Here is a 25,315-nt window from a genome sequence, read left to right as displayed (position 1 = left end):
GAGGTTGAATTGGAACTGCAGCTGAAGCCTACACCACAGCCACAGTGACTTGGGATCCAAACCCCATCTGCAACCTATGTAGCAGCTTGCAACAATGCTGGATCCTTAAACCACTGAGTGAGGCCTGAAATCAAACTGCATCCTCACAGAGACAATGCCGGGCCCTTAACCTGCTGAACCACAACAAAAACTCCCTTTTTATTTTTTATTTATTTATTTTTGGGCTGCAGAGTCACCATGTGTGGAAGTTCCTGCACCAGGGATTGAACCTGCTCCACAGCAACAAGCAGAGCCACTGCAGTGACAAAGCTGTGCATGGGAACTCCCATTGTTCCTTTATAAAGGAATGAAACAGCATCTTGTTGCCAATCAAGGCTGTATTTATAGTCTAAAATGATTTTGCTTTCAAATTCTTACTTAAAAAGGGCACGAGAGGGAGTTCTTGCTGTGGTGCTGTTGGGTAAATGTTGTGGTTTGTCTCTGTGGAGGCACCAGTTTGACCTCTGGCCTGGCACAGTAGGTTAAGGATCCGGCGTTGCAGCTCTGGCTCAGATTTGACCCCTGGCCTGGCAACTTCTGTGTACCTTGAGGGGCAGGGCCTGGCTGAAAGAGAATAAATAAATGGGACATGAATGTAACATAAAAAATTCTGTCAACATTGGACCATAGAAAAGTCCAACAATAACAACACTAATCATATATTCAAAGGTGACTTTAAATATCCTAGAGCATAAATATTCAAATCGATTTTTTCAGTGGAGCTAACAAGCAACCAACCTTGAAGAACCTGGTTGAGGAAGTTCTTCATCATGTAGATGGCTGTGGTATCTTCAGTTTTCACGTGACTGTCTGTGAACCAGCCATTCTCTGTAATCAAGATTCGGGGATTGCCATATTCCAGCTTAATCCAGTTCAGCACTTCTCTTAAATTGAGTGACACATTTTGTCCCATTTTGGCCATGGTGTTGTGGGGCTTGAAATTGTTGGGTCCGAAGGAAAAGGCAAAGAAGTCTGCTGTTCCCCTCACCTCATTCTTCTCCGCATCAGAGAACTGGGGTAGAACGGAGAGCAACTTCTTTTTCATCACCTCTGGATAGTCACCATCCCCATGGATTGGGCTGGCAAACCACCCAAGCACAGAAACCATGGACTGTTGGCACTTGAGTATATCCATTGTATTTTCTGATCTGTTTGGTTCAATCCAATGGGATCCCAGCGTGATCGATAACCAACCCTTCTGATGCGGGCGGAAATTTCTGTTGTAGTTATGCCAAACTTTTGAATGAGCCTAATAAAAGAAAATATTACTAATTTTTATTATCCTTACTCATAGGGTTGTGACTTGGCTGGTAGAAGGTCTTTTCATGGATGAATTAATGAAGCATAGGGTGATGCGGGGGGAAAGCTGCCAGGGAATCCTGATAGCCTTAAAGTCCACTCTCCATTCACTTTCCCTGGGCTTCAACCTAAAGCCTCCCTTATAGCATCACCCAGGGGCAGGTAGAGAGCCCTGGTCCAAGCTCCGTCTCACTTCTCCTCTCCCTGGCTCCCTTTCAGGCCCTCTTGGGGCTGGGTACAGGTGAGACATGACGTGGATTATAGGATTTCTTTGTCTACATAAAAAGTCTCAGGGCAGTGATCTTTCATTGTTCTACAGAGTCTTCTTTCGGCTCTACCTTAGAAGTCCAGAATAATACAGTCTTGAAATTCTGTAAATGGATAATAATAGCGCTCAACTCCTAGGCTTGTTGTAAGGATTGAATGAATTAATGCACTTTAGAACAGTGTCTGGGACAGAGAAACCTCTATTTAAGTCTTAGCTATTGTTACTGTTAGTATAAAAAGGGTGAGGCATGATACAGACAAAAAAAAAACAGTGGAAATAGTGTGGGTTTTGGGATGAGCGCACATGGGTTTGAAGCTGAGGTACTAACAGAGTGGCCTTAGACAAGTCACTTAATCTTTCTGAAATCTCTCAGTATCCTCAGCCATAAAATGAAGTTAAAAATAATAATACTCTTTGTAAGGTTGTTGTTAGATGTAGGGCTACTTTATATGTTAAATATGTAGCGTAGACTAGAGCACCCGGGAGCTACTACTTAAAGATGGATGTTATTACGTTGGTCCTCCTGGAGTTCACATTTCCAGTTGAGTGGACTTAAAATAGAGCCTCATCATCAGTTTCCATTCTATTCAATACGTACGTACTGAGCACTTATTCAATGCCTGTCTTGCTCCTCCCCTGAGAGGTTAAAACAATTGGTGCAGGGACTTGCTTTCAGGAGCCAATAATCTTAATGAGAAAATGAGACTGAAATGTGTGAAAGAGAAACATAAAATTGCATAAAAAAGGGATTCAATTTAAAAAATAATTAAAAGCCTGAGGTATGGTTCGGTAAAGAACCATGAGCAGCATCAGGAGGGCAAACATTAAGGACTCTAGGCCAGTTGAATGTCCAAGGTCTCTTTCCTGTCCCAGCCAGCCAGAAGGCCCTCCTGTATCTCTGTCCACCTTTCTTCCTCTTCCCATTTGACTTGCTTGCCTCTTGGTGTCTCTTCCCAGCTCTGCCAGTTTCTCCTCTATCTGGGTGTTTCTGAAACATGTGCACAAATCCTTACTATTCGTAACCCATGAAGTCTGCTTTCAGTCTTGTTCCTTAGCTTTTCTCTTGCTCATTGGAGATGATTTACATTGGACTGAAGTAACCAGAAATGACTTTTTTGTAGGTCAAAGCCAATAAAATATGAGCAATGGCTCATACCTAATAGATCCAGTGGACATTAAAAGTGTTTCACAGGGAGTTCCCATTGTGGCTCAGTGGTAACGAATCTGACTAGGATCCATGAAGATGTGGGTTCGATTTCCTGGTCTCACCCGGTGGGTTAAGGGTCCGACGTTGCTATGAGTTGTGGTGGAGGTCATAGATGTGGCTTGGATCTGATGATGCTGTGGCTGTAGTGTAGGCCAGCAACTGTAGCTCTGATTCGATCCCAAGCCTGGGAACTTCCATAGGCTGCATGTGCAGCTGTAAATAAAGCAAAAAAAAAAAAAAAAGTTTCATAAATTCTGTTAGGGTGGGGAAAGATAGGCTTAATGTGAAGGATGAGGATTCCAAAACTGGTATCTCCTTGTTTTATGTAAGAATAGCTAATTTTAAATAATTCTGTGAAAGATTTTCCGAAGTAAATGTCTCAGGTATTACTTCTATCTACCTGTTCTTACTCAGCTTTCATTGGAAGATCCTGGAGCCATTTAACACCCAAATATTCCTAAGGACCCTTAAGAATGCTCTTCTCAGAGAAATGTTCAGGCTGTAGCCTTCTTGCCTGCCTCCAATCTGAGTTTCCAGCTTTTGGAAGGAATCTCAGGGCAGCATGGGTTAGACTCCACCTTAAGTGATATCAGCCGCTCCTTCTGGGCTTTTCTGGGGCTGGAATCACAACAGAAAGTCTTAACTGCTTTTTTCCTGATTTGAAATGAAAGCAATCATGCATTACTAGAATTCAAGGGGGGACCTTCTTTGCTTTATTCTAATCAGTCACTTAATCCCTTGGTAGCCTCAGCACTTTCATCCATAAAAGCTCAGTGATCAGCACTTCCCTTCAGGGCAGGTGTGCAGCTCTGATGTATAAACTGTAAAACACTAAACACAAGTAAGATTCTGAGCCATAAACTATAAACTGCCTTGCAAAGATGATGCCATCATTAACTAAAGGGGGAATGAGATATCAGTGTATTAAACCAGTGTTGATAGCAATTAACCTGTTCTAACAGAGAAAATAAAAAAGGAGGGAAGAGTTTTTTTTTTTAAATAGATGTTCTGTGACATATTTCAGTGATTATAAGAAAGGTGACCTAAACTGTGATAAAATCTTGGTTACATCAGCACTTTCATAAGAAATAGGACAGTTTAGAAGACGACAGACATGTACCTTTGTAAAAGCTTTCCAAGCAAGTTTTCTAGAGATTTATTTCTCTCTCTATATATATATGTATATCAATATATCTCAACACATGCATATGCATGTATATATATATGCATTTGTTGTTATGCCCCAAGGTGACCTTCGTGTTCCACAGTGTCTCTTTCACCTTTCTGCTATTTGCATAGGCTATCAAGGTATCTAGGGTTATCTTTGCTCTGGGCTGAAGACAGCCTCTCCATTCTCATGTAGAGAATGTGAGGGAGATTCTTTGTGTGGCACTTATGGTTATAACTTGATCCTGTGTGGCAAGTAACAAGGTAAAGAGCATAGCTCTGAGATAAATGAGTTTGACATAAGTCTTGATGAAACAGTGTCCTTTGGTCCAATGCTCATAAAGGGGGGTCTGTTGGAAAAACTGAAATTGGGTTGGTGGGGGCTTGCAACCTGGGCTCTGCAACCTTGCACAATAGTCATTCTGTGATGTTCCAAGGTTCCCCTCTATCTTGTACAAGGCCACCTACCTTTGGAATGATTGATTGAAGGGAGCTTCAACCTTTGTTCTTTAGATTCGGTAGCTTAAAGGGGAAGTCAGCTTTTTCTTTTTGAGACAGATAGCAAGGCCTAATGTCTCTGAGAGACAGCTGGGGGCCTAATATCTTGTTCCGCTCCTTCCTCTAATCTAATGTAGCAGCTCTTTGATGCCCCTAGAAGTCCAGACTCAGATAAGTTCTATGGATGATAGGAAGCAAATAAGATAGTTGGACAACTTTAGAAACACAGATGAAGAAAGGGTTAGAGGTCAGGAAGACATGGTGGAAGGGGTGCTGGTGTAAGGCAGTGCTTTGGAAGGCACGTGCCCAATAAACCTGGCACATCTCATGGGCCTGAATTTAAGGAACCCCTGATGGTTTGTCAAAAATTAAATTTCCAAACCTGTGCATGACGTACGTTACTCACATCTCGGCTGAAATACTTTCATGTGAACTATAAACTTGCTTATTATTAAATAAGCTATTTAATAAAGTATTAAGTGAAAACCATTACAGAAAATTTACTTTAAAACTCCACAATCAGGAATTCCCATTGTGGCTCAGGGGTTAACGAATCCGACTAGGAACCATGACATTGTGGGTTCGATTCCTGGCCTTCCTCAGTGGGTTAAGGATCCGGTGTTGCAGTGAGCTATGGCGTAGGCCAGCGGCTACAGCTCCGATTGGACCCCTAGCTTGGGAACCTCCATATGCCACGGGAGCAGCCCTAAAAAAGGCAAAAAGACACAAACAAACAAAAAACTCCATGATCACAGCACTCTTTCCATAGTTCTGTTCACGTCTACCTTTTCCAAATATATTTCCCAGCTAAAAATCATAGTAATATTTTCTATGTTTTTTAGTCTTTATACTAATATTAACAGTAGAACAATTCACCAATTTGATGAAATATGATTTACTTAGACATCTCCCTCTTTGATAAAAATTAGTTTGTTTTTCCCTCCCTCCCATTCTTCCTTTCTCCCTCCCTGCCTCCATCTCATTCTTCCTCCTTCCCTCCCTCCCTTTTTCCTTCCTTCCTGTCATAAATAATGTTGTACTAACTTGGGGCATATAGCTTTTAGTTTGTTTGAATTATTTCGTTTTGTTAATCCCAGGAATGGACTACCTATTTCTTTGTATTGTTTTACATATTTCCAAATTGCTTTCCATATCTTTTGTCCTTCAGTGTGACTTTTTAAAAATTTATTAAAGTATAGTTGATTTACAATGTTTCTTATTTTAATTAATTAATTTATTTATTATTTTTTTCCTTTTTTGGCTGCACCAGCAGCATATGGAAGTTCCTGGGCCAGAGATTGAATCCGAACTGGAGCTGCAACCTATGCCATAGCTGCAGCAATGCTGGATCCTTAACTCACTGTGCCACAGTGGGAACTTTCTTTCTTTCTTTCTTTTTCTTTTTAGGGCTGCACCCACAGCATATAGAAGTTCTCAGGCTAGGGGTTGAATTGGAGCTGCAGCTGCGGGCCTATGCCACAGCCACAACTGTTGCCACAGCAACACCAGATCTGAGCCGCCTCTGTGACTACACTGCACTCACGGCCACTCTAGATCCTTAACCCAGAGCAAGGCCAGGGTTCATTACTGCTGAGCCACAATGGGAACTCAAAAACTCTCCTCTTTAACAAGCTACTCAAGGCAGATTTTTATTTTTTTAAACTAAAAAATTTTCAGTGTGAGTGTTTTTTGACCATTTGCTTTGAATCACGGACTCTTTCGAGACATAACTGGCCATCAGGAATGATATAAAAGTGCTGCAACTCACCTACCTGGTAACAGAGGGGACAGGACCTGGGTCTCGAAAGCAGGACACCTAGACCCTAGCACTGGTCCTGCTAATTAGCTTTATGATCTTGGATAAGGCATTTCCCTCTCAGAGCATCAGGTCCCTTCTCCATTTATCAAGTTAAAAATAAACCCTCTGGAGAACTGGTGTGAAGAGGGAATGAGGTAATATATGTGAAGACCCTAGGAAAACTATACAAATATAAAATTGAAAGAACAAGCTGAAAACAATTTAACCTGCTATGGAAAACAACCGTGGGAAGTTGTGTGGTCACCAGGTGTGTTCACAGATGGCTCTAGCTGACCTCTCAAGGCTCATGGCTGATAATTTATCCTCATTTATTTTTCTGCTGCTGATTGAATTTTATTCATTGTCCATGTGGACTAGGATTAATTACAGGTTGATTCACTTTTTCATTTACTCTGAAATTCTTTATATTAAATATCAAGTTTTCTACTAATTACAGTTGCTGCTTTTCTAGATTATTCAACATTCATTCATTGATTCTGCAGTTCTCAAATATTTATTGAGTGCTTAAGATACATGAACTTGGAGTTCCTGTCGTGGCTCAGTGGTTAACGAATCTGACTAGGAACAATGAGGTTGAAGGTTTGATCCCTGGCCTTGCTCATTGGGTTGGGGATCCAGCGTTGCCGTGAGCTCTGGTGCAGGTTGCAGATGGAGCTCAGATCCCGAATTACTGTGGCTCTGGCATAGGCCAGCGGCTACAGCTCCGATTGGACCCCTAACCTGGACTTCCATATGCTTCGGGAGTGGCCCTAGAAAAGGCAAAATGACAAAAACAAACAAACAAAAAAAAAAAACAAAGATACATGAACTTTATTGTTTATTGCTAAAAAATTATGTGACTATTCTTTTTCTTAAAATATATTGTGTGACTTATTTCCTTATTATTATTTTTTGACAATATTGAAACTCTCCTGGAAATAATATCTTACCCTCATTATTCTTAGGAGAGAATTTAAATATTAACAAAGTTACCACTTTTCATAAAGAAAATATTTACTCATTCTATTTTTTTTTTTTTTTGTCTTTTTAGGGCCACACCCGCGGCATACAGAGGTTCCCAGGCTAGGGGTCTAATCAGAGCTGTAGCTGCTGGTCTACACCACAGCTTCAGCAACATCTGTAACCTACACCACAGCTCATGGCAGTGCTGGATCCTTGACCCACTGAGTGAAGCCAGGGATCAAACCCGCAACCTCATTGTTCCTAGTCGGATTTGTTTCCGCTGCACCATGACGGGAAATCCTCTATTTTTAATGTTATGTTTTACAGTATATTTAATATTAACTACATTTATTAATTTATTCTCCTTATTGTTATTACTATTTTTTGGCTGTATCCATGGCACGTGGATGTTCCTGGGCCAGGGATTGAACCTTTGCCACAGCAGCAACTTGAGCCACAGCAGTGACAATGCTGGATCCTTAACCTGCTGTGCCAAAGTGAATTCCTATCCATTCTGTTTTTAATGGTTCAAATTCAAGTTTTCTATGGTTGGAATAACTTAGTAATGATCATATTAAAATTCGTTTTCCTCTTATTTTCTTTTCAATTATTATATTTTCAACTTATTCTACCAAATCATTGATTGTTCCCAATATGCATAGCATAAAGATTTCCCCATAGAAATCATGTAAAAACTAAACTCTAATATATTTGTTCCTTTAAAAAAGGTCCTATTACTGTTATAGAATTCTAATTCCAATTACAGTATTACTAAATTAAACTAATGCCTGAGCCAGAATCTAGGCCTGGCAACACAAAAGAAAAAAGGTCTAGGATAAAGTTCATGGTTAATTAAATGAAGCATCTGTGGGTTTCCCCAAATATTGGAAGGGAGCTTAGAAGAAATCAATATCAGTAAATTTGTATCTTACTGAAGTTCAGGTTCTTTGCCCAAGGAGAACATTTGCATGCCAACGTTGGAGAAGGAAGTGATATTTTAAGCTTTCTGTTATTACTAAATTAACAGCAGTGATCCTGTTAGTATTTTTTTCATGCAAAAGACTACATCTCAAAAGTATAATTGAAGCTAAAATGGCCTGGGTTGGAGACCTGAAGACTTTCCACAAGATTTAGGTGTGAAAAGTTAAGTCAATTTAGAAACCACTCTGAAAATTACCAATAATATAATTAAAAAAAAAAAAAAAAAAAGACCTAACACGTGAGGGTCTGCACCAAAGGCAGATGTGCCACGAATGTAAGGAAGCCGACACTTCAGGGTCCCTCACTTGCCTGGGTCCCCATGAAATGTGCTGGATTGGGAGCCAGGTCGTGGTCGGAAACATTGCTAGGTAAGTATTTCTGAGAAATTCCCTGAAGAGGCCTCAGAAAACAAGAAATCTGAGCGTCCAAAACTGCAGTAATTTGTTATAATATTTTTCTCATTCTAAATAGATGTTTACTTTTGTACTAACTTTTGGGTCCATAATTTTGTAGTTCCTTCGTTCCTTCCTTCCTTGCTTCCTTCCTTCGTTCGTTCCTTCCTTCCTCTCTCTCTCTCTTTCTCTCTCTCTCTTTCTTTCTTTCTCTTTTTAGGGCTGCAACCGTGGCACATGGAGATTCCCAGGCTAGAGGTCAAGTTGGAGCTGAGGCTGCTGGCCTACACCACAGCCACAGCAACGCCAGATCCAAGCCGTGTCTGTGACCTCCACCACAGCTTATGGCAACGCCAGATCCTTAATGCACTGAGCAAGGCCAGGGATCAAACCTGCATCCTCATGGATGCTAGTTAGATTTGTTTCTGATGAGCCACAACACGAATTCCCCACAACTTACTGTTTTAAAATTATCTTTTCTTTCTGCTGTACTTGGTTATTAAAAGAACTAAATAGCCCTAGAATGAAGGTCCTGCTCTTCCTTGTTGAGAATAAAATCTCTATACATGTTTGGAATTTAGGATTACCTAGAAAGTTTATAGAGGACCTGCCAGCATATTTGGGGTGTTCAGAAAACCATGTAGTTGCCCAAGTGCCTAGAACAGTGTGTAACATTTATGTGTAATTCCCTGTACCTCCTTCCAAGAACCAGAATGTTGATATTGGATGTTATCCTCACTGGTGTCAGAGGCTAAATGAATCCTTAGGGACCACTTCTACACTTGACTGTCTTGACTTAGCATGCGGACCTTTACACCATTGCTAGTGTTAGACTGAAACAGCTGGGATGCTGTTGTCGCATAGCATTTTGCACAGCCTCACCTTCAAACTAGTCATAATTAAATGGTCCTTAGAGATAAGTGACTTTCATGATCAACTAAAACAGAATAGTAGTTAAATTACAGAACCATAGAAAATTAAGAATATAAACAGGGAGTTCCTGTTGTGGCACAGTGGAAACGAATCTGACTAGTATCCATGAGGACGTGGATTTGATCTTTGGCCTTGCTCAGTGGGTCAATAATCCGGCATTGGCGTGAGCCGTGGTATAGCTTGCAGATGTGTCCCTGATCCAACAGCAACTGTAGCTCTGATTCGACCCCTAGCCTGGGAACTTGCATAAGCCACAGATGCAGCCCTAAAAAGAGCCAAGAAAAAAAAAAAGAATATAAACAGTAATAAGATGAACATTTAGTATTAAATGTGCTGATTCTAGGCACTTTCCACGAACTATTTCATTTAATCCTCATTTAAATCTCTAGAGGCAGGTACTATTACTATTCCCATTTTAGAGGAGATGAAACCAAGGCTAGGTGTCTTATTCACAAACCAAGTCAAGCCGAGACTGTATTGCTCCAGGTTCTGTGTTCTCACCTGGTAATCAGAGGTAGAGGATGGACCTGGGAGATCATTTGGTCCAATTCTTTAAAACTCTCTGTTATAGAAAAGAGACTGAAGCACAAGAAATAAGTGGCTTGGGAGTTCCGTCGTGGCTCAGTGGTTAACGAATCCAACTAGGAACCATGAGATTGTGGGTTCGATCCCTGCCCTTGCTCAGTGGGTTAACGATCCGGCGTTGCCGTGAGCTGTGGTGTAGGTTGCAGATGCGGCTCGGATCCTGCATTGCTGTGGCTCTGGCATAGGCTGGTGGCTACAGCTCTGATTAGACCCCTAGCCTGGGAACCTCCATATGCCGAGGGAGCGGTCCTAGAAATGCCAAAAAGACAAAAAAAAAAAAAAAAAAAAAAAAAAGAAATAAGTGGCTTGCCCAAGGTCTCAGTTAGTGCACAGCTAGGATTAGAATTAAATCCTTCATTTTGTTTTACAGCAGAAATTGACAGAACATTGTAAATCAACTATAATAAAAAATAGTAAAAAAAGAAACAAATCCTTTAACTTCTAGATCATATTCATTTCTGGACATGATGCATATTAAATTATGTGCTTTTATTTAGTTTTATTTTTATTTTTAGGGTTGTACCTGTGGCATATGGAAGTTCCTGGGCTAAGGGTCAAATTGGAGCTGCAGCTGCTAGCCTATGCCATAGCCACAGAAATGCCAAATCCCAGCCACATCTGCAACCTATGCAGCAGCTTGCAGCAATGCTGGATCTTTAACTCACTGAGGGAGGCCAGGCATTGAACCAATATTCTCACGGATGCTAGTCGGGTTCTTAACCTGCTGAGCCACAACAGGAAAGCCTTATTTATTTTTAATTAAAAAAAAAAGTTTTGGCCATGGCCATGGCATGTGGAAGTTCCCAGGTCGGGGATCAAACCTACATCACAGCAGTAACTAGAAGCCACAGCAGTGACAATGCGGAATCCTTAACCTCTGAGGCACCAGGGGACTCTGAAATTATGGTTTGCTTTTTTTTTTTTTTGCTTTTTAGGCCACACCCAAGGCATATGGAATTTCCCTGGCTGGGGGTTGAATTGGAGCTACAGCTGCTGGCCTATCCCACAGCCACAGCAACGTGGGATCCGAGCAACCTACACCACAGTTCACCAAAACCTACACCACAGCTCCCAGCAATGCCAGATCTTTAACCCACTGAGCAAGGCCAGTGATCAAACCCTCATCCTCACTGATACTAGTCAGGTTCATTTCCACTGCACCACAATGGAAACTCCTTGAAATTATATTTTTTTTTAAAAAAAGTTTTAAAGCATGCTTTTACATCTGAGACCAAAGGTGATTGAACAGGCTGTGCAAATGCAAGGGACATGTAAGAGACATGGCACAAAAACAAGGGCAGGAGTTTCCGTCGTGGCTCAGTGGTTAAGGAATCTGACTAGGAACAATGAGGTTGTGGGTTTGATCCCTGGGCTTGCTCAGTGGGTTAAGGATATACATCGTTGCCATGAGCTGTGGCGTAGATTGCAGAGGGGGCTCAGATCCCACGTTGCTGTGGCTCTGGTGTAGGCCAGCGGCTACAGCTCAGATTTGACCCCTAGCCTGGGAACCTCCATATGCTGGGGGAGCGGCCCCAGAAATGGCAAAAAGACAAAAAAAAACAAAAAACAAAACCAAAAAAACAAAAAACAAAAAAACAAGGGCCAGTACACTGAGGAAGCTATGTGACGGTGTGTGGGTGCTAGGAACATGCTAAGAGACAATCTGAGAGTCATGGTTTTTATTGCCCTTCGTCCAGCCTCACTCACTGGGGCACCACCTCAGTCCCCAGTCAAGCAGGGAATTCATCAGCATTACCTCTGTTCTGCTGAATTTTTTCCCCTTATAGAAAATTATACATATCATCAAAAGCAAGTTTAGAGAAATCATTTTTACTTATCTCTTTCTTTCAACCTATGGCTATTATTTTATCCTTTTTGTCACTCTTCATTCATTTATGTTGATTAATTGCTTAAATGTAAGTCTCCAAACACTTATTTAACAAATACAAGGCACCTTGGTTAGGCGTTTAGAACAAATATTAACAAGATGGTTCCTGCCTTCAGATGACCTATGACCCCCAATAAGAGAGAGAAGTACAGAAATAAGTAGAAGAAAACCAGTATACTTTGACATTTCAACTAATCAGAAATAATTACAGCTTAATGTACTTATATGACTCAAAGTATGTATAAAATACGAATATATGTACATACTTATATGTACGTAGAAAAATATTTGGACATTGAACAAACCGCTAGCAGTTGTTACTTTTGGGGTATGGGATTAGAAGGAAAGAAAAGAGACCTTTCATTTTTAACTTTATGTTTTTCTATATTGTTTGAATGTTTTGCAGTGAAAACGCATTGTTTTGGAAATTTTAAAATGTCAGGAGTTTCCGTCGTGGCTCAGTGGTTAACGAATCCGACTAGAAACCATGAGGTTGTGGGTTCGATCCCTGGGCTTGCTCAGTGGGTTAACGATCCGGCGTTGCCGTGAGCTGTGGTGTAGGTTGCAGACGCGGCTCGGATCCCAAGTTGCTGTGGCTCTGGCGTAGGCCGGTGGCTGCAGCTCTGATTCAACCCCTAGCCTGGGAACCTCCATATGCTGCGGGAGCGGCCCAAGAAATAGCAAAAAAAAAAAAAAAAAAAAAAAAAAGACAAAAAAATAATAATAAAATAAAATAAAATAAAATGTCAGAGAATTGGTTGAAACAGATGGTTTCTGTCGGTGGATTCAATAGCTCTGTGCTATCATTTTGCTTTCTCCAAAGTTCCAAAAGTATCAAAGGAAAAAAAAAAAAGAAACTTAAAAAGTTCAGTTATTCTGGATTTCATTTTATATTGAATGTTTTTTTTTCTTTTTACTCCAGAATAATATGTTGATATTCAAAGGTAAAAGGAGGCATACAATACACACACAATTAACTTGGAAGAACAGATTTAACAGTTAACCCAGCCCTTTTTTAAGACTCAGGCACATAATCTCTGTTCAAGATATGATAGTATAAAGAACTAGCCCAATGGAGTCCTCCAAACACTAAAATATCCTGGTTTTCGCCAGCCTCAAAACTCCCCCAAACAATCTTCAAGTAGCACTGCTCCATCACCCAGGAATCACTTTAATCACTTCTGTGATTCACTCTTTACTAGTTAGTAAGTTAGAAGGTTCTAATCTATTCTCAGCATCCCTACCACTCTTCAGCAACAGAATCATTGTTAGCGTTCAATTTTATTTACTCCTTTTTCTTTTAACATAGACTATTTTCTAATGTTGAGTTTTCTCAGTAGGATTTTTTATATGCAATTAAATGATATGTGTATTATAAGCTAGTGTAAAGTTTCAGTTCATATCTAGAACTGTTTCCATTACTTAGAATATTTTCTGATCTCCAGTTGGGCCTAATTTTCCATGTATGAGAGTGTTCATATCAAATCAAGCTGTTTAAATATGATCACAATGTTATTTTCTGAACATTTATAATTATGTTTATTTAAACTTGTTAATCATTCACTGAAGCATAACTTTTTCTACTTAATGATTAGAAAGGGTAAATACTGCTCTCGTGAAGATTTTAGAATACCAACTGTCCTCTACAAATAGTTTTTTACATGACTCTTCTGTGTAACGCTGGTGTTCTGGTTATTGAAATTGTCTTTGGCAATTCTTATCCAAAAGTTGGTTTTTTCCCCCCCAAATTTGGTTAGAATCACCTATAAAAATACTGGTTTTAACTCACTCAATCATTATGTCCTACATGTAAAAAATTTTTTAAAAATTTTAGGCCACACTCATGGCAGGCAGAAATTCCTAGGCCAGAGATCAAACCTACACCACAGCTGTAACCAGAGCTATAGCATGAACAGTGCTGGATCCTTAACCCACTGAGCCATGAAGGAACTCCTTCCTACATGAAGGTGTAGAAGTATCTTAGGTCCTCATGAAGATGAGTTGGGGATTAGAATATAGGTTCTAGGCATCAAATAATTAAATGAATAAATATGTTAACATTTTAAAACTGTTTGATTGATTGTCTTTCTAGGGGTCACACCTACCGCATATGGAGGTTTCCAGATTTGGAGCTGTAGCTGCGGGCCTACACCACAGCCACAGCCACAACCACAGCCACAGCAACGCTGGATCTGAGCTGGGTCTGGAACCTACACCACAGCTCATGGCAGCACTGGATCCTTAACCCACTGAGCAAGGCCAGGGATTGAACCTGAGTCCTCATGGATACTAGTCAGGTTCATTTCCCCTGAGCCACGTTGAGAACTCCACATTTTAAAACTTTAGATGGTATTGCCAAAAGCATGTGTATGTAATTTAAGAGCACTTTAATGAGACAAAGTAGGGTTTTTTTTTTTTAAAGTGGGTTTTTTGTTGTTGTTGTGTTTTGTTTTGTTTTGCTGTGCTCACAGCATACGAAAGTTCCTGGGACAGGGATCAAACCTGTGTCACAGAAGTGACAATGTTGGATCCTTAACCCTCTGAGCCACATGGGAACTCTGGGACACTAAAGTTTTGAGCAAATACAATTTAAAATTATGGAGATAAATGGAAAACCTCATGGTTAGTGTATGAGCTAGGGATAAATTATTCATAGATTTTGTGGACAAAGAAATCATGTAGATAGATTGTTTTGGCCCTTTTTTTTTTTTTTTTTTTTTGGTCAACCTGTGGCATGTGGAAATTCCCAGGCCAGGGATCAAATCCTCACCACAGCAGCAATATGAGCTATTGCAGTGGCAATGCCAGATCCTTAACCCACTACACCACAAGGGAACTCTCTGCTTTGGTCTTTAAATAGGCAAAATGAAGTCAAATATCAATTGAGTTAGCATCAACAAAAGTGGCTGCCATGGGGTTCTAGGCTGTAAATTGTTCTTTTTCACTGAGGCTGGGTAGCTGATTCATGTCGATAAAAATTGCTAGCTTGGATTCAGACAGATGAAATTTAAATTTTGGGTCTGATACTTATTATGAGTAAAAAAACACCTGTACAGCTGTGCAACCGCCGGCAAATTTATCTGAGTTTCAGTTCCATCAACTGTAAAATGCCTATAAGAATATCTACCTGGGAGTTCCTGTGGTGGCTCAGTGGTTAACGAACCTGACTAGTATACATGAGGACTCAGGTTCAATCCCTGGCCTTGTTCAGTGGGTTAAGGATCCAGCATTGCCAAGAGCTGTGGTGTAGGTTGCAGACACAGCTCGGATCCAGCGTTACTGTGACTGTGGTGTAGGCTTGAAGCTGTAGCTCCAGCTGGACCCCTAACCTGGGAGCCTCCATGTGCCGTGGGTGTGGCCCTAAATACCTACCTGGAAGGGTTGATGTGAGAATTAAATGAGATAACATATGGAAAGTACCTAGTACAGTTTCTGACACTACAATAGGTGTGCAGTAAAATATTCTTCTCATAATAATAGTTATTAAGAATAGTATGATTGAAAGTCAAAAAGTTACCTGTAATAATTTTCTCAATCCTCTACTTTAAGAATCAAGACCAATCTCTGTTCCTTATTCTCCCCATTTCTGGGTTCTGTTTTGTTTGTTTGGGTGTTGGAGAGGAAGTGGTGGAAGGTAGCAAGTAAGGTTTTTTTTTTTTTTTTTAACCTTACTGATGGAGAAGCTTGGGCTAGTTTTTGGCTACAAGATTTAGCAAAAATTAATTTTGGTATGTTATTGTCTTGCAACCCCACTTTAATAAAGGAGTTTTTCAAAAATTCCTTCATTTTTGTTTTCATGGAAAAAAAAATTTCAGATGATCCTTGAAGATTTTTCTTCTCTCTAACCAAGACAAGCTAAAAAAGGCTCCTGCTAGAAACTCCATTTTAAAATATTATACTTAGTCTTCAAGATATTGGTGGGGGTTGGGCCAAAGAGGTTTAAAAATGACTTTTAATCTATTTAAATGTGCCTGTGAAACACTGCAGGCTTCTTGTTCAAGAAAGCAGTTGCAGTCATCTGTTGCCAAAGAAGGCTTAGCTATAAATCATGTGAATGGTGGCTTTTTCACGGCTGTTTTTCCAGTTTTAGCATTAAATGTTGGTTAAGAATTTTGACAGAGGCCTTAAGAAATGTACTATAATAAAGATGATTGTTTGCTTTTCCTTTTAAAATACAAAGTATTCTTTCTTGTTTTATATGTTTTTTACTTTTAACTGTGAAAATTGTGACAACGCATAAAAATAGAAAGAAGAGTATAATAACCCCTCAAAACACACCACTTAGCTTTAAGAGTCGTCAACATTCTTCACCTTGTTTTGAGATGGGCTTTAAAGTAAAATTTTTAGTAGAAGCAGATCTACACAACTGATTTGCATGTTCTGAAAAGACTGTATGTTTATGCCAGAATCTGGGTTGGGGTGTGTGTGTGTGTGTGTGTGTGTGTGTGTGTGTGTGTGTGTGTGTGTGTGTGTGTGTGTGTGTGTCTGCAGTGCACTTTTATTCAATTGCAATTTTAAATCCTTTCTGGGACAAGGCAGATCTTCCTTAAATAGAAAATAATCAATTGAATTATTTATTGAATACCTAATACATATGCAGCCTTGTGTGACCTGAGGGAATGACGCCAATAAATGCTAAGACAAAGTTCCTCAAAGAGGAGGAAAAATAGGGAATAAATCAAGGCTTAGTCCAGGCTCAGGAACAAATTGGTGAGGCCTTGACCTAGAGTAGAGTTTCCTAACATTTCTTGTCCTGAAAGCCTCTTTCACAGTATTAAGCAATCTCTTGAGCCCCTGAGGAATTTAAAAAGTTATTTCATCATTTGTGTGTGATGTAGAAAATGTTGACCTATATTTTATTTTATATGTCTGTTTCACTGAAGATTGTATTGAAAAGTTTCTTTCAAACAAATTTAAATATTTAGATGATAAATTATGAATATTTAAAACAATATACATAAACATAAATGTTGGCATTTCCCACTTAATAAAAATTTTTACATTATTACAATTATTTTAACTACATGAGAAAAAGCATTCTATGACACTTTATTTTTATTTATTTATTTATTTTTGTCTTTTTGCCATTCATTCCTTGTGCCGCTCCTGAGGCATATGGAGGTTCCCAGACTAGGGGTCTAATCGGAGCTGTAGCTGCCAGTCTATGCCAGAGCCACGGCAACATAGATCTGAGCCGCGTCTGCGACCTACACCACAACTCATGGCAATGCAGATCCTTAACCCACTGAGCAAGGCCAGGGATCAAACCAGCAACGTCATGGTTCCTAGTCGGATTTGTTAACCACTGAGCCACGACGGGAACTCCGCTATGACACTTTAAATGACATACTGTGTTGCTTTTAGGACTGAATACATACTAAAATGAAGACTAAAATTTATATATTCAGTGGTGTTTTTCCAAGGCTGGTACATCTACCTCTTTTTGTATGGGATATGACATTGAGCATAACAAAGATGAACCTTTTTATTAATTTTCAATTTACATATTTATTTTAAGGATATTAGAAAATATTGGTCTTTCATGTGTAATAGGATATAAAATTCCCCCTTATTTTTATTCCCACTTGCGGCATGTGGAAATTCCCAGGCCAGGGTTTGAACCTGCACCAGATCCTTAACTGCTAGGCCACAAGGGAACTCCTAAAATTTCCTTTCAAAATAAATATTTTAAAGAAAAATATTTTAATAAATAATAGTGCTTGTGGTACTTGGATATATAAACCAAAAAGCCAGCAAAAAAAGCCACCACAAAGTGATGCACAAAATACGCAAACTTTGTGAAACACAATATTATGGTATCAAAATGGATAAATATTGCTTCTATAACATTTTGTTTGAATTCTTGAATTTTGTACTTAAAAGAAAATATAAGCTTTCACAAAGTAGGTTTAGTGTTTTGTTTATAAAAATCTCCATAAAAGAAATATCAGGGTAACTTTTTTTTTTTTTGTCTTTTTGCTATTTCTTTGGGCCGCTCCCACGGCATATGGAGGTTCCCAGGCTAGGGGTCCAATCGGAGCTGTAGCCACCAGCCTATGCCAGAGCCACAGCAACGCGGGATCCGAGCCGCGTCTGCAACCTACACCACAGCTCACGGCAACGCCGGATCCTTAACCCGCAGCCTCATGGTTCCTAGTCGGTTTCGTTAACCACTGCGCCACGACGGGAACTCCCCAGGGTAACTTTTTAAAGTGTTTTACAAATAGGAGTTCCTGTCGTGGTGCAGCTGAAACTAATCTGACTAGGAACCATGAGGCTATGGGTTCCATCCCTGGCCTCACTCAGTGGGTTAAGGATCTGGCGTTGCCATGAGCTGTGGTGTAGGTCACAGACGCAGCTCGGTTCCGGCTCTGGCGTAGGCCGGCGGCTACAGCTTCGATTAGGCCCCTAGCCTGGGAACCTCCATATACCTCGGCTGTGGTCCTAAAAAAAGAAAAAAAATAAAAAATAAAGTGTTTTACAGATAACACAAAACTAGTAGGAATAGTTTTTATTCCCAAAGTGCAAAAAAAACAAACTAGGTACAATCATCAATGTTACCTCCTCATTTAACATTGTTTAAAGCATTGTTTGTTCTCTAGAAATATCCTGAGATGCTTTTTTTTTTTTTTTTTTTTTTTTGTCTTTGTTTTTGTAGAGCTGCACCCATGACATATGGAGGTTCCCAGGCTAGGGGTCGAATTAGATCTACAGCTACCAGCCTACACCACAGCCACAGCAACATGGGATCCGAACCTCGTCTGTGACCTACACCCCAGCTCATGGCAAAGCCGAATCCTTAACCCACTGAGCAAGGCCAGGGATCAAACCTGCATCCTCAAGGATACTAGTCAGATTCCTTTCCGCTGAGCCACAGTGGGAACTCCCTGAGAAGCTTTAAGTTAGCATTTGCTTATGCCAACTTACAGGTCTGGTGAAACTCTCCCTGAGGCAATTTTGTGTCTCTTGTACTGATTTCTATTTCAAAGTCCTTGTTCTTTATGCTTCATGTCTTTAATCAGTTGGGTTTAAGTCAGTGGTTTTCAAAGGAGGGAAGGGGAGAAATTTTGCTCGCCTATCTGGGAACATTGGCAATGTCTGGAGACAATTTTTGTTGTTGTGACCCTGGGGACAAGGGTGCTACTGTCACCTACGGGGTAGAGGCCAGGCATGGTGCTAAATGTTCTATGAGGCACAGGAGAGCTCACCACAAGAATGAATTATTTGGCCCAATATGTCAATAGTGCCCAGGCCGAGAAATCCTGGTACTATGTAAACAGTACCTATCTTGAAAGATAATTTAAAACCATGAAGTAGTTAAAACTCTCATGAAAGCTGACAGTATTTAGTCGAATAATAAACTGCATGAGTTACCATCTTATGAGTAAATGCGTGCCCCGACCTCTCTGCATGTTTACTCTAAGGCTCTCAGATATTTCATTTTAAGGAGGGGTGGGGACAGAGTCTATACATTTAAGTTATATGTATTTATCGATTTAAAAATAGAGTGAAAACAAGATACCACTACTGATTTTATGATTTTACTAATGTGAAAACGTGGGGCTTACTGATTGGAGGCTTGAGTGCATAGGTCAAACAGGTTGGAGTCTGTCTCTGGGATTTTAAAAACTGAACTTGGGAGAGAGGACTCTTTCCTTTACAAAGGAGAAAATGAAGTGAACCTGAAAGAAGAAATGGACAGGAGACATCAAGATAGTCCTAGCAGTTCATTATAATGGTGTGCGGGGTGCAAGGAGTGCAATAGTGGTGGAGAAAGGAGAATGGCCAGGAAGGAGGCAATGAAGGCTGGGGGCTGTGTCTTGAAGATATTGGTGAAAACTTGGGACTTTATCCCTAAAGCTTTGAGAAACTAATGGATTTTATTCCAGGGAGTAACATCATGCTTGGTAGAAATATCACTCTGTAAATGGAGATAACAATAGGTACCTGGCAAAGTTGTTGGAAAAATTATAGATAATATTTAAAGTTATGATTACAGTGCTTAGAGATGGTGAAGGAAAAAAAAAAAAGGAACCCTCTTTTTGTCCTAAATATTGTGACTACCTCAGAGTAAAGCATCCATTAGTAGGTGTGATTATGGTGAAATTTTACCTGAGACTTACGCTTGCTTTAAGGTAATCACCAGATCTGCAATAAAGTGGAATCTAGATTCCAGGTCAGTCTCAGGACTGGCTAGACCATTCAGGTTTCCTGCAAACCAGGACATTTCAGACTGAGATGGAGTCTTCAACATTATCCTGGAACTAGAAAGGCTGCAATAGCCACTGTGAAATTTTTTCAATATTTGAGGATTGGGGAATAAAGTGGTCTATAAACCACCCCCCATGAATTTAGTTTTATATCAGTCTTTTTTTTTTTTTTAACTCAACCAATGTTCTTGGACAAAAAACAAATCCTAAAGAATGCTTCTTCTAGATCACAAGGTGGCACAATAAGGAAGAAATACTTCATTGCAACATAAAGTATCAAATTAATCTTTTCTATGTTAAAGGAAGGACAGCAAGGGACAAGTAAGAAAAATCGAGTTCGCCTCAGGCTGCCAAACTATTGCAAGATTTCTGTCTGGTGCTATAAGGCATTGGGTTATACGGCATATTTCATTTTCTGACTGGTTTCAGGGACCCATTATACTCCTTATGGAGATTAGTGATTTAGAAACTTTAAGGGGGTGGAAGAAACTACTTGGAAAACATAATAATTTAAAAATACAATCCATCAATATAAAATAATAAAATTTATCTTACTATCAGAGAGTGCTAATTTTGTGTTAAAGTCAGAGTTTATCTCAAATTAGAGGAAAAAAAGCATTTGAAAACATAGTATTTGCTGGGATAAGTTTGGAAGCACTATCTATTTGTTAGTTACAGATTTTTCCTATGTATTCTTATCAGCCAGTTTTCAAGGCTTTAATTTATCCACTAAAACATATTCTTCATGAAAATTCTTTTTTTATTAATGACTTTTATTTTTTTCCATTATAGCTGGTTTACAGTGTTCTGTCTATTTTCTACTATACAGCAAAGTGACCCAATCACACACAGACACACAGACACACAAACACAGACACACACACACACAGACACACACACACACACACACACACATATGCATTCTTTTTTCTCACATTATCCTCCATCATGCTCCATCCTAAGAGAATGGATATAGGTCCCAGTGCTATACAGCAGGTCTTCATGAAAATTCTAATCGTTAACATTTTTCCAGGTAACTGAAAAATTTTCAACAATTTAGAACGTTTTTTAAATATAAAAGTCTAAATAAGCATACACGAGCATGCATTTGCACAGAAAACTACATAAGACTGTATAAGATACTACTAACAGTAGTTTCCTTGAGACTGAGATTATTAGGTAGAGAGGAAAGGAGAAATTTTATTTTTCACTTTACATCTTTTGGTACAATCTGATGTTTCTCAATTTACATCAGCATGTGTTTTAATAACTAAAAGAACTGAATAAAAGGAATATTTTTCTAAAATATATATGCCTTATCTTCATAGTTAATAGCTATAAACTTTCTCCTCTTTGAGGTCTGTTTGTCAAATCACAGTCTATCCACACATTAATAAATTGTTCTATATACAACTCTATTCAAAGATATGTAAATAACCTTGAGATCATAATGCAATCTGTTAACTGCAAGGGCAGATGTGACTGAACCATAGTACAATGCACATATATAATAATCCAGAAGATATTCAAAAAGAAAATAAGGCTTAATAGATATTTTTGTCTGTACATATTTGACATAGAATAACTTTGTGTCCCTATAAATTTTTCTATTTCTATATATTTAACATTTGATTATTAAAAAATAAAATTACTTCAATAAAGTTTTTTTCATTTTCAAAATGTTAACAGGTGTCCAGAGTAATTTATTTCTTACAAGTAAACTATTTAGCTCATAAAGTGAAGCCTGATTCTAGATATTCACCTCAATGTGAGATGAAATCTCTTGAAAATTCCTTAAAGATTGCTCTTTTCTTAATAGGGACAGTCAGTGTTTAATAATGTCATAATTTATAAATTTCATGTTCACAACTGCTCATTTTACTCTGTGACCTTGGTCAAGTTATTTAATCTTGCTAAGCTTCAGTTTCCTCATCTTTAAACTGGGGATAATAATAGGACCAAGTTCATAAGGTTATCATGAGGATTAAAAGGGATAATGGATAGAACGTGCTTAATGTAGTCTGTCGTCCATAGTAAGCACTCAATAAATATTAGCTATTATTTTGCTTACATTTTCATGGCTGTCTTAATCACTTCAGCATTTCCCAACATACACTCTAGCTTTTGAAATATATTGCTTTAGAACACTTAGTAGAGCATATTCTTCCCAGTTTTTATATTACTAATTTAATTGTAACTCCTAGAACAACTGATCTCATCTTTCCTGCCATTTAACACAAATCAAATGATGAAATACATTTATTTCAATACCTGCAGTTCATATGTATCAGTCAGCTGATATTTACTTAGCTTATTGCTAAGAATCACTAAGAATAGCAATATTAACAACAAAAACATGTTTGAAATGGTCATTCCCTAACATAAAATTCTGTAATGGCTGCATGTGGTCAGAAAAGGGTACAATGTTGAAATTTATAAAGGACTAGTTTTCCATAGAATGAAAGTTAACTCATTATTCTCATGCTCTGTTGTATAACTGTAGATTTTTAAATAGTTAAATAATTTAAAAAATGCAACATTTAAGGAAAATAATTGGACTAATACATTAATAATAGATTAGATACATAAAACACATACTGAGTAAGAAATTTGAGAACTTGTGAATTAGATTAAAATTAGTTGAGCTAGTTTTAATAAAAAGTTATTTAAGTGGAAGATACATTTCTTAGAGTTTCTTTTATACTCTTGCTCTGTATATTCGGAAGCTATAATATTAAGTTAGCTGTACAGTACCTTGATCAGGTTGTGTCCCACGGTGTAGACAGCTGCTAAATTTCCCTTCTCTCCCGGGGCGTGGATACCTGTCCCATACCCATGCCAAGCAACAAGATATGGGTTGTGAATTGTAATCCAATATTTGACACGGTCCCCAAATGTCTGGAAGCAGTATGTGGCATAGTCATTGAATATATCTATTACGGTTTCATTTTTCCACCCCCCATATTTTTCTTGGAGCGCCAAAGGCAAATCCCAATGGTATAAAGTGACTATAGGTTCGATGTTTCTAAGCACTAGAGCGTTGAGAAGAGTATTATAGTACTGGAGACCTTTGGCGTTGGCAACTGATACTATTCCATCGGGGAAAAGCCTTGGCCAGGAAATTGAAAACTGATAAAAAGAAACGCCTATAAAATCCAGGGCCGAAAGGTCTTTTTCCAGAAAAATGTAACTGTCACTGGAACTATTCATGCTGTTGACATTTTTAAGGTGTGTGTGGATGAAATAATCCCATATAGAGGGTCCTTTTCCATCTGTCTTCCAATTTCCCTCCACCTGAAATGCTCCAGTTCCAACGCCCCAGAAAAAGTTTTTAGGAAAAGTGTCATAGAGAAACAGCTGACTTTCATTTACCGGACTAAAATTAGGATTTTTAGACCATATAGCTCTTCCGTCTCCAGAGAATCCAGTAACAGCTCGTAGGAGAATAAACGCTGACAGGATGACAGATCTTTGCAGTCCCCCGCTGGACATTGTTTTCCTATAGTGTATGTTTCTTTCATCGGTGCTGAAGAAAATCCATTCATTCCCTGGAGATCATGCCGCACAGCCTGGCTTCATTTGCCACTGACTGCTCGACTGTCTTATCAACGCTTCAGTAAAAAAGCTTGTGATTGTAAAGCTCTGTCAATGATTAGCTTGAACTGTGAGACTTAGGATGGGTCATGGAGAGCAACGTAATTTGAGGGAGGTGGTTCTGTTACACTCACCAACACGTTTCCTTCTCTCTTATTATTGGAAAAATGAGCTGGAAATGCATCAGTGACAATAGTTGGAATGTTCAACTTAAACACATATCAACAATGAATAAAATGCCTTATTTTCTTTGCAGCCTTTCATATTGATCCAAATCTTTTCTGAATGTGTTGAACATTATTGAACAAAATATGTCTTTTCTATTTTTATAGTTTTTGTGTGGCAATTTTATTTTTCATGTTTCAGGAAAATAATCTTAGGTATAAATAAGTGGCATTCTTACCTGCCAACAATAAAGAATTAGAAAACATAATATTACACTTCCACAAAAATTATAACACATAAGAATAATCTTATAAAATGATACCTATTTTATAAACATATACTAATAAATTTTTTAAAAGGATGAAGACACATATACTACTTTCTGAGTGGAAGCACTGAATAACTGCCAATTTAATTTATACATTTAATGCACTTTTAACCCAAGTCCTCTAATCCCAAATTTTAATTCAATATAATTATTGTGTAAACTCATTTGAAGAACAAATAGGTGAGTTACAAGAAAAAGAAAAACTGAAGAAGGATAGAGTGAAGCTATGGACTGCCTTCAGATATGAAAACATAAGGAGTTCCTGTCATGGTTCAGTGGAAATGAATCTGGCTAGTATTCATGAGGACACAGGTTCAATCCCCGGCCTCACTCAGCGAGGATCTGGCATTGCTGTGAGCTGTGGTGTAGGATGGCAGCTGTGGCTCCGATTCGACCCCTAGCCTGGGAACTTCCATGTGCCATGGGTGTGGCCCTAAAAGGACAAAAAAAAAAGAAAGAAAAAAAAGTATAAAGGAGCATTGTCTGGAATAAGAATAAATAGACATATTGTACAGAAGGAGTTTCCGTCGTGGTGACATGGAAATGAATCCGACTAGGAACCGTAAGGTTGCAGGTTTGATCCCTGGTCTCGCTCAGTGGTTCAAGGATCCGGCATTGCCATGAGCTCTGGTGTAGGTCACAGACTCAGCTTGGATCTGGGTTGCTGTGGCTGTGGTATAGGCCAGCAGCCGTAGCTCCGATTAGACCCTTAGCCTGGGAATCTCCTTATGCCACGGGTGCGGCCCTAAAATAAATAAATAAATAAATAAATAAATAAATAAAAATATTGTACAGAGTCTACAGCTTCTAAATACCGTTGAAAAAGGTTAATATTTTAAATATTTGAAGTTATCGCATATTAGTGAGAGGCAAAGTGGTTAAGTGTTTGACCCATGGAGTTTGCCTGAGGTTACTACACCTGTGTAACTGGGGACGCGTTCTTTCCCTTTTCTGCCCCTCGGTTTCCTCTCATGTAAGATAAGCCATAATAATAGTATCA

At 38.9% G+C, this 25,315-nt stretch overlaps 1 protein-coding gene across 2 annotated transcripts in view; it reads right to left on the bottom strand.

Annotated features, from left to right (window-relative positions):
* KLB (klotho beta) overlaps positions 1-23,835 on the bottom strand; it is a 37,923-nt gene extending 14,088 nt beyond the window's left edge. For both annotated transcript variants that reach the window (XM_084971762.1, XM_084971763.1), the window contains exons 1-2: positions 22,983-23,835; positions 778-1,288 (exon numbers count right to left, since the gene is read on the bottom strand). In XM_084971762.1, coding sequence (XP_084827888.1) covers positions 778-1,288; positions 22,983-23,720 — 1,249 coding nt within the window. In that variant the 5' untranslated portion in view covers positions 23,721-23,835. The remainder of the gene's footprint in view (positions 1-777; positions 1,289-22,982) is intronic.
* Between the last annotated feature and the right edge of the window lie 1,480 nt (positions 23,836-25,315).

The sequence above is a fragment of the Sus scrofa genome, chromosome 8, assembly GCF_054392235.1.
Source record: "Sus scrofa isolate SSC_HxYL_T2T_F1_AM1 chromosome 8, Sscrofa_HxYL_maternal_Yorkshire_Landrace_v2.0, whole genome shotgun sequence".
NCBI classification, from domain to species: domain Eukaryota; kingdom Metazoa; phylum Chordata; class Mammalia; order Artiodactyla; family Suidae; genus Sus; species Sus scrofa.
This window is presented reverse-complemented; position numbering and strand designations above follow the sequence as displayed.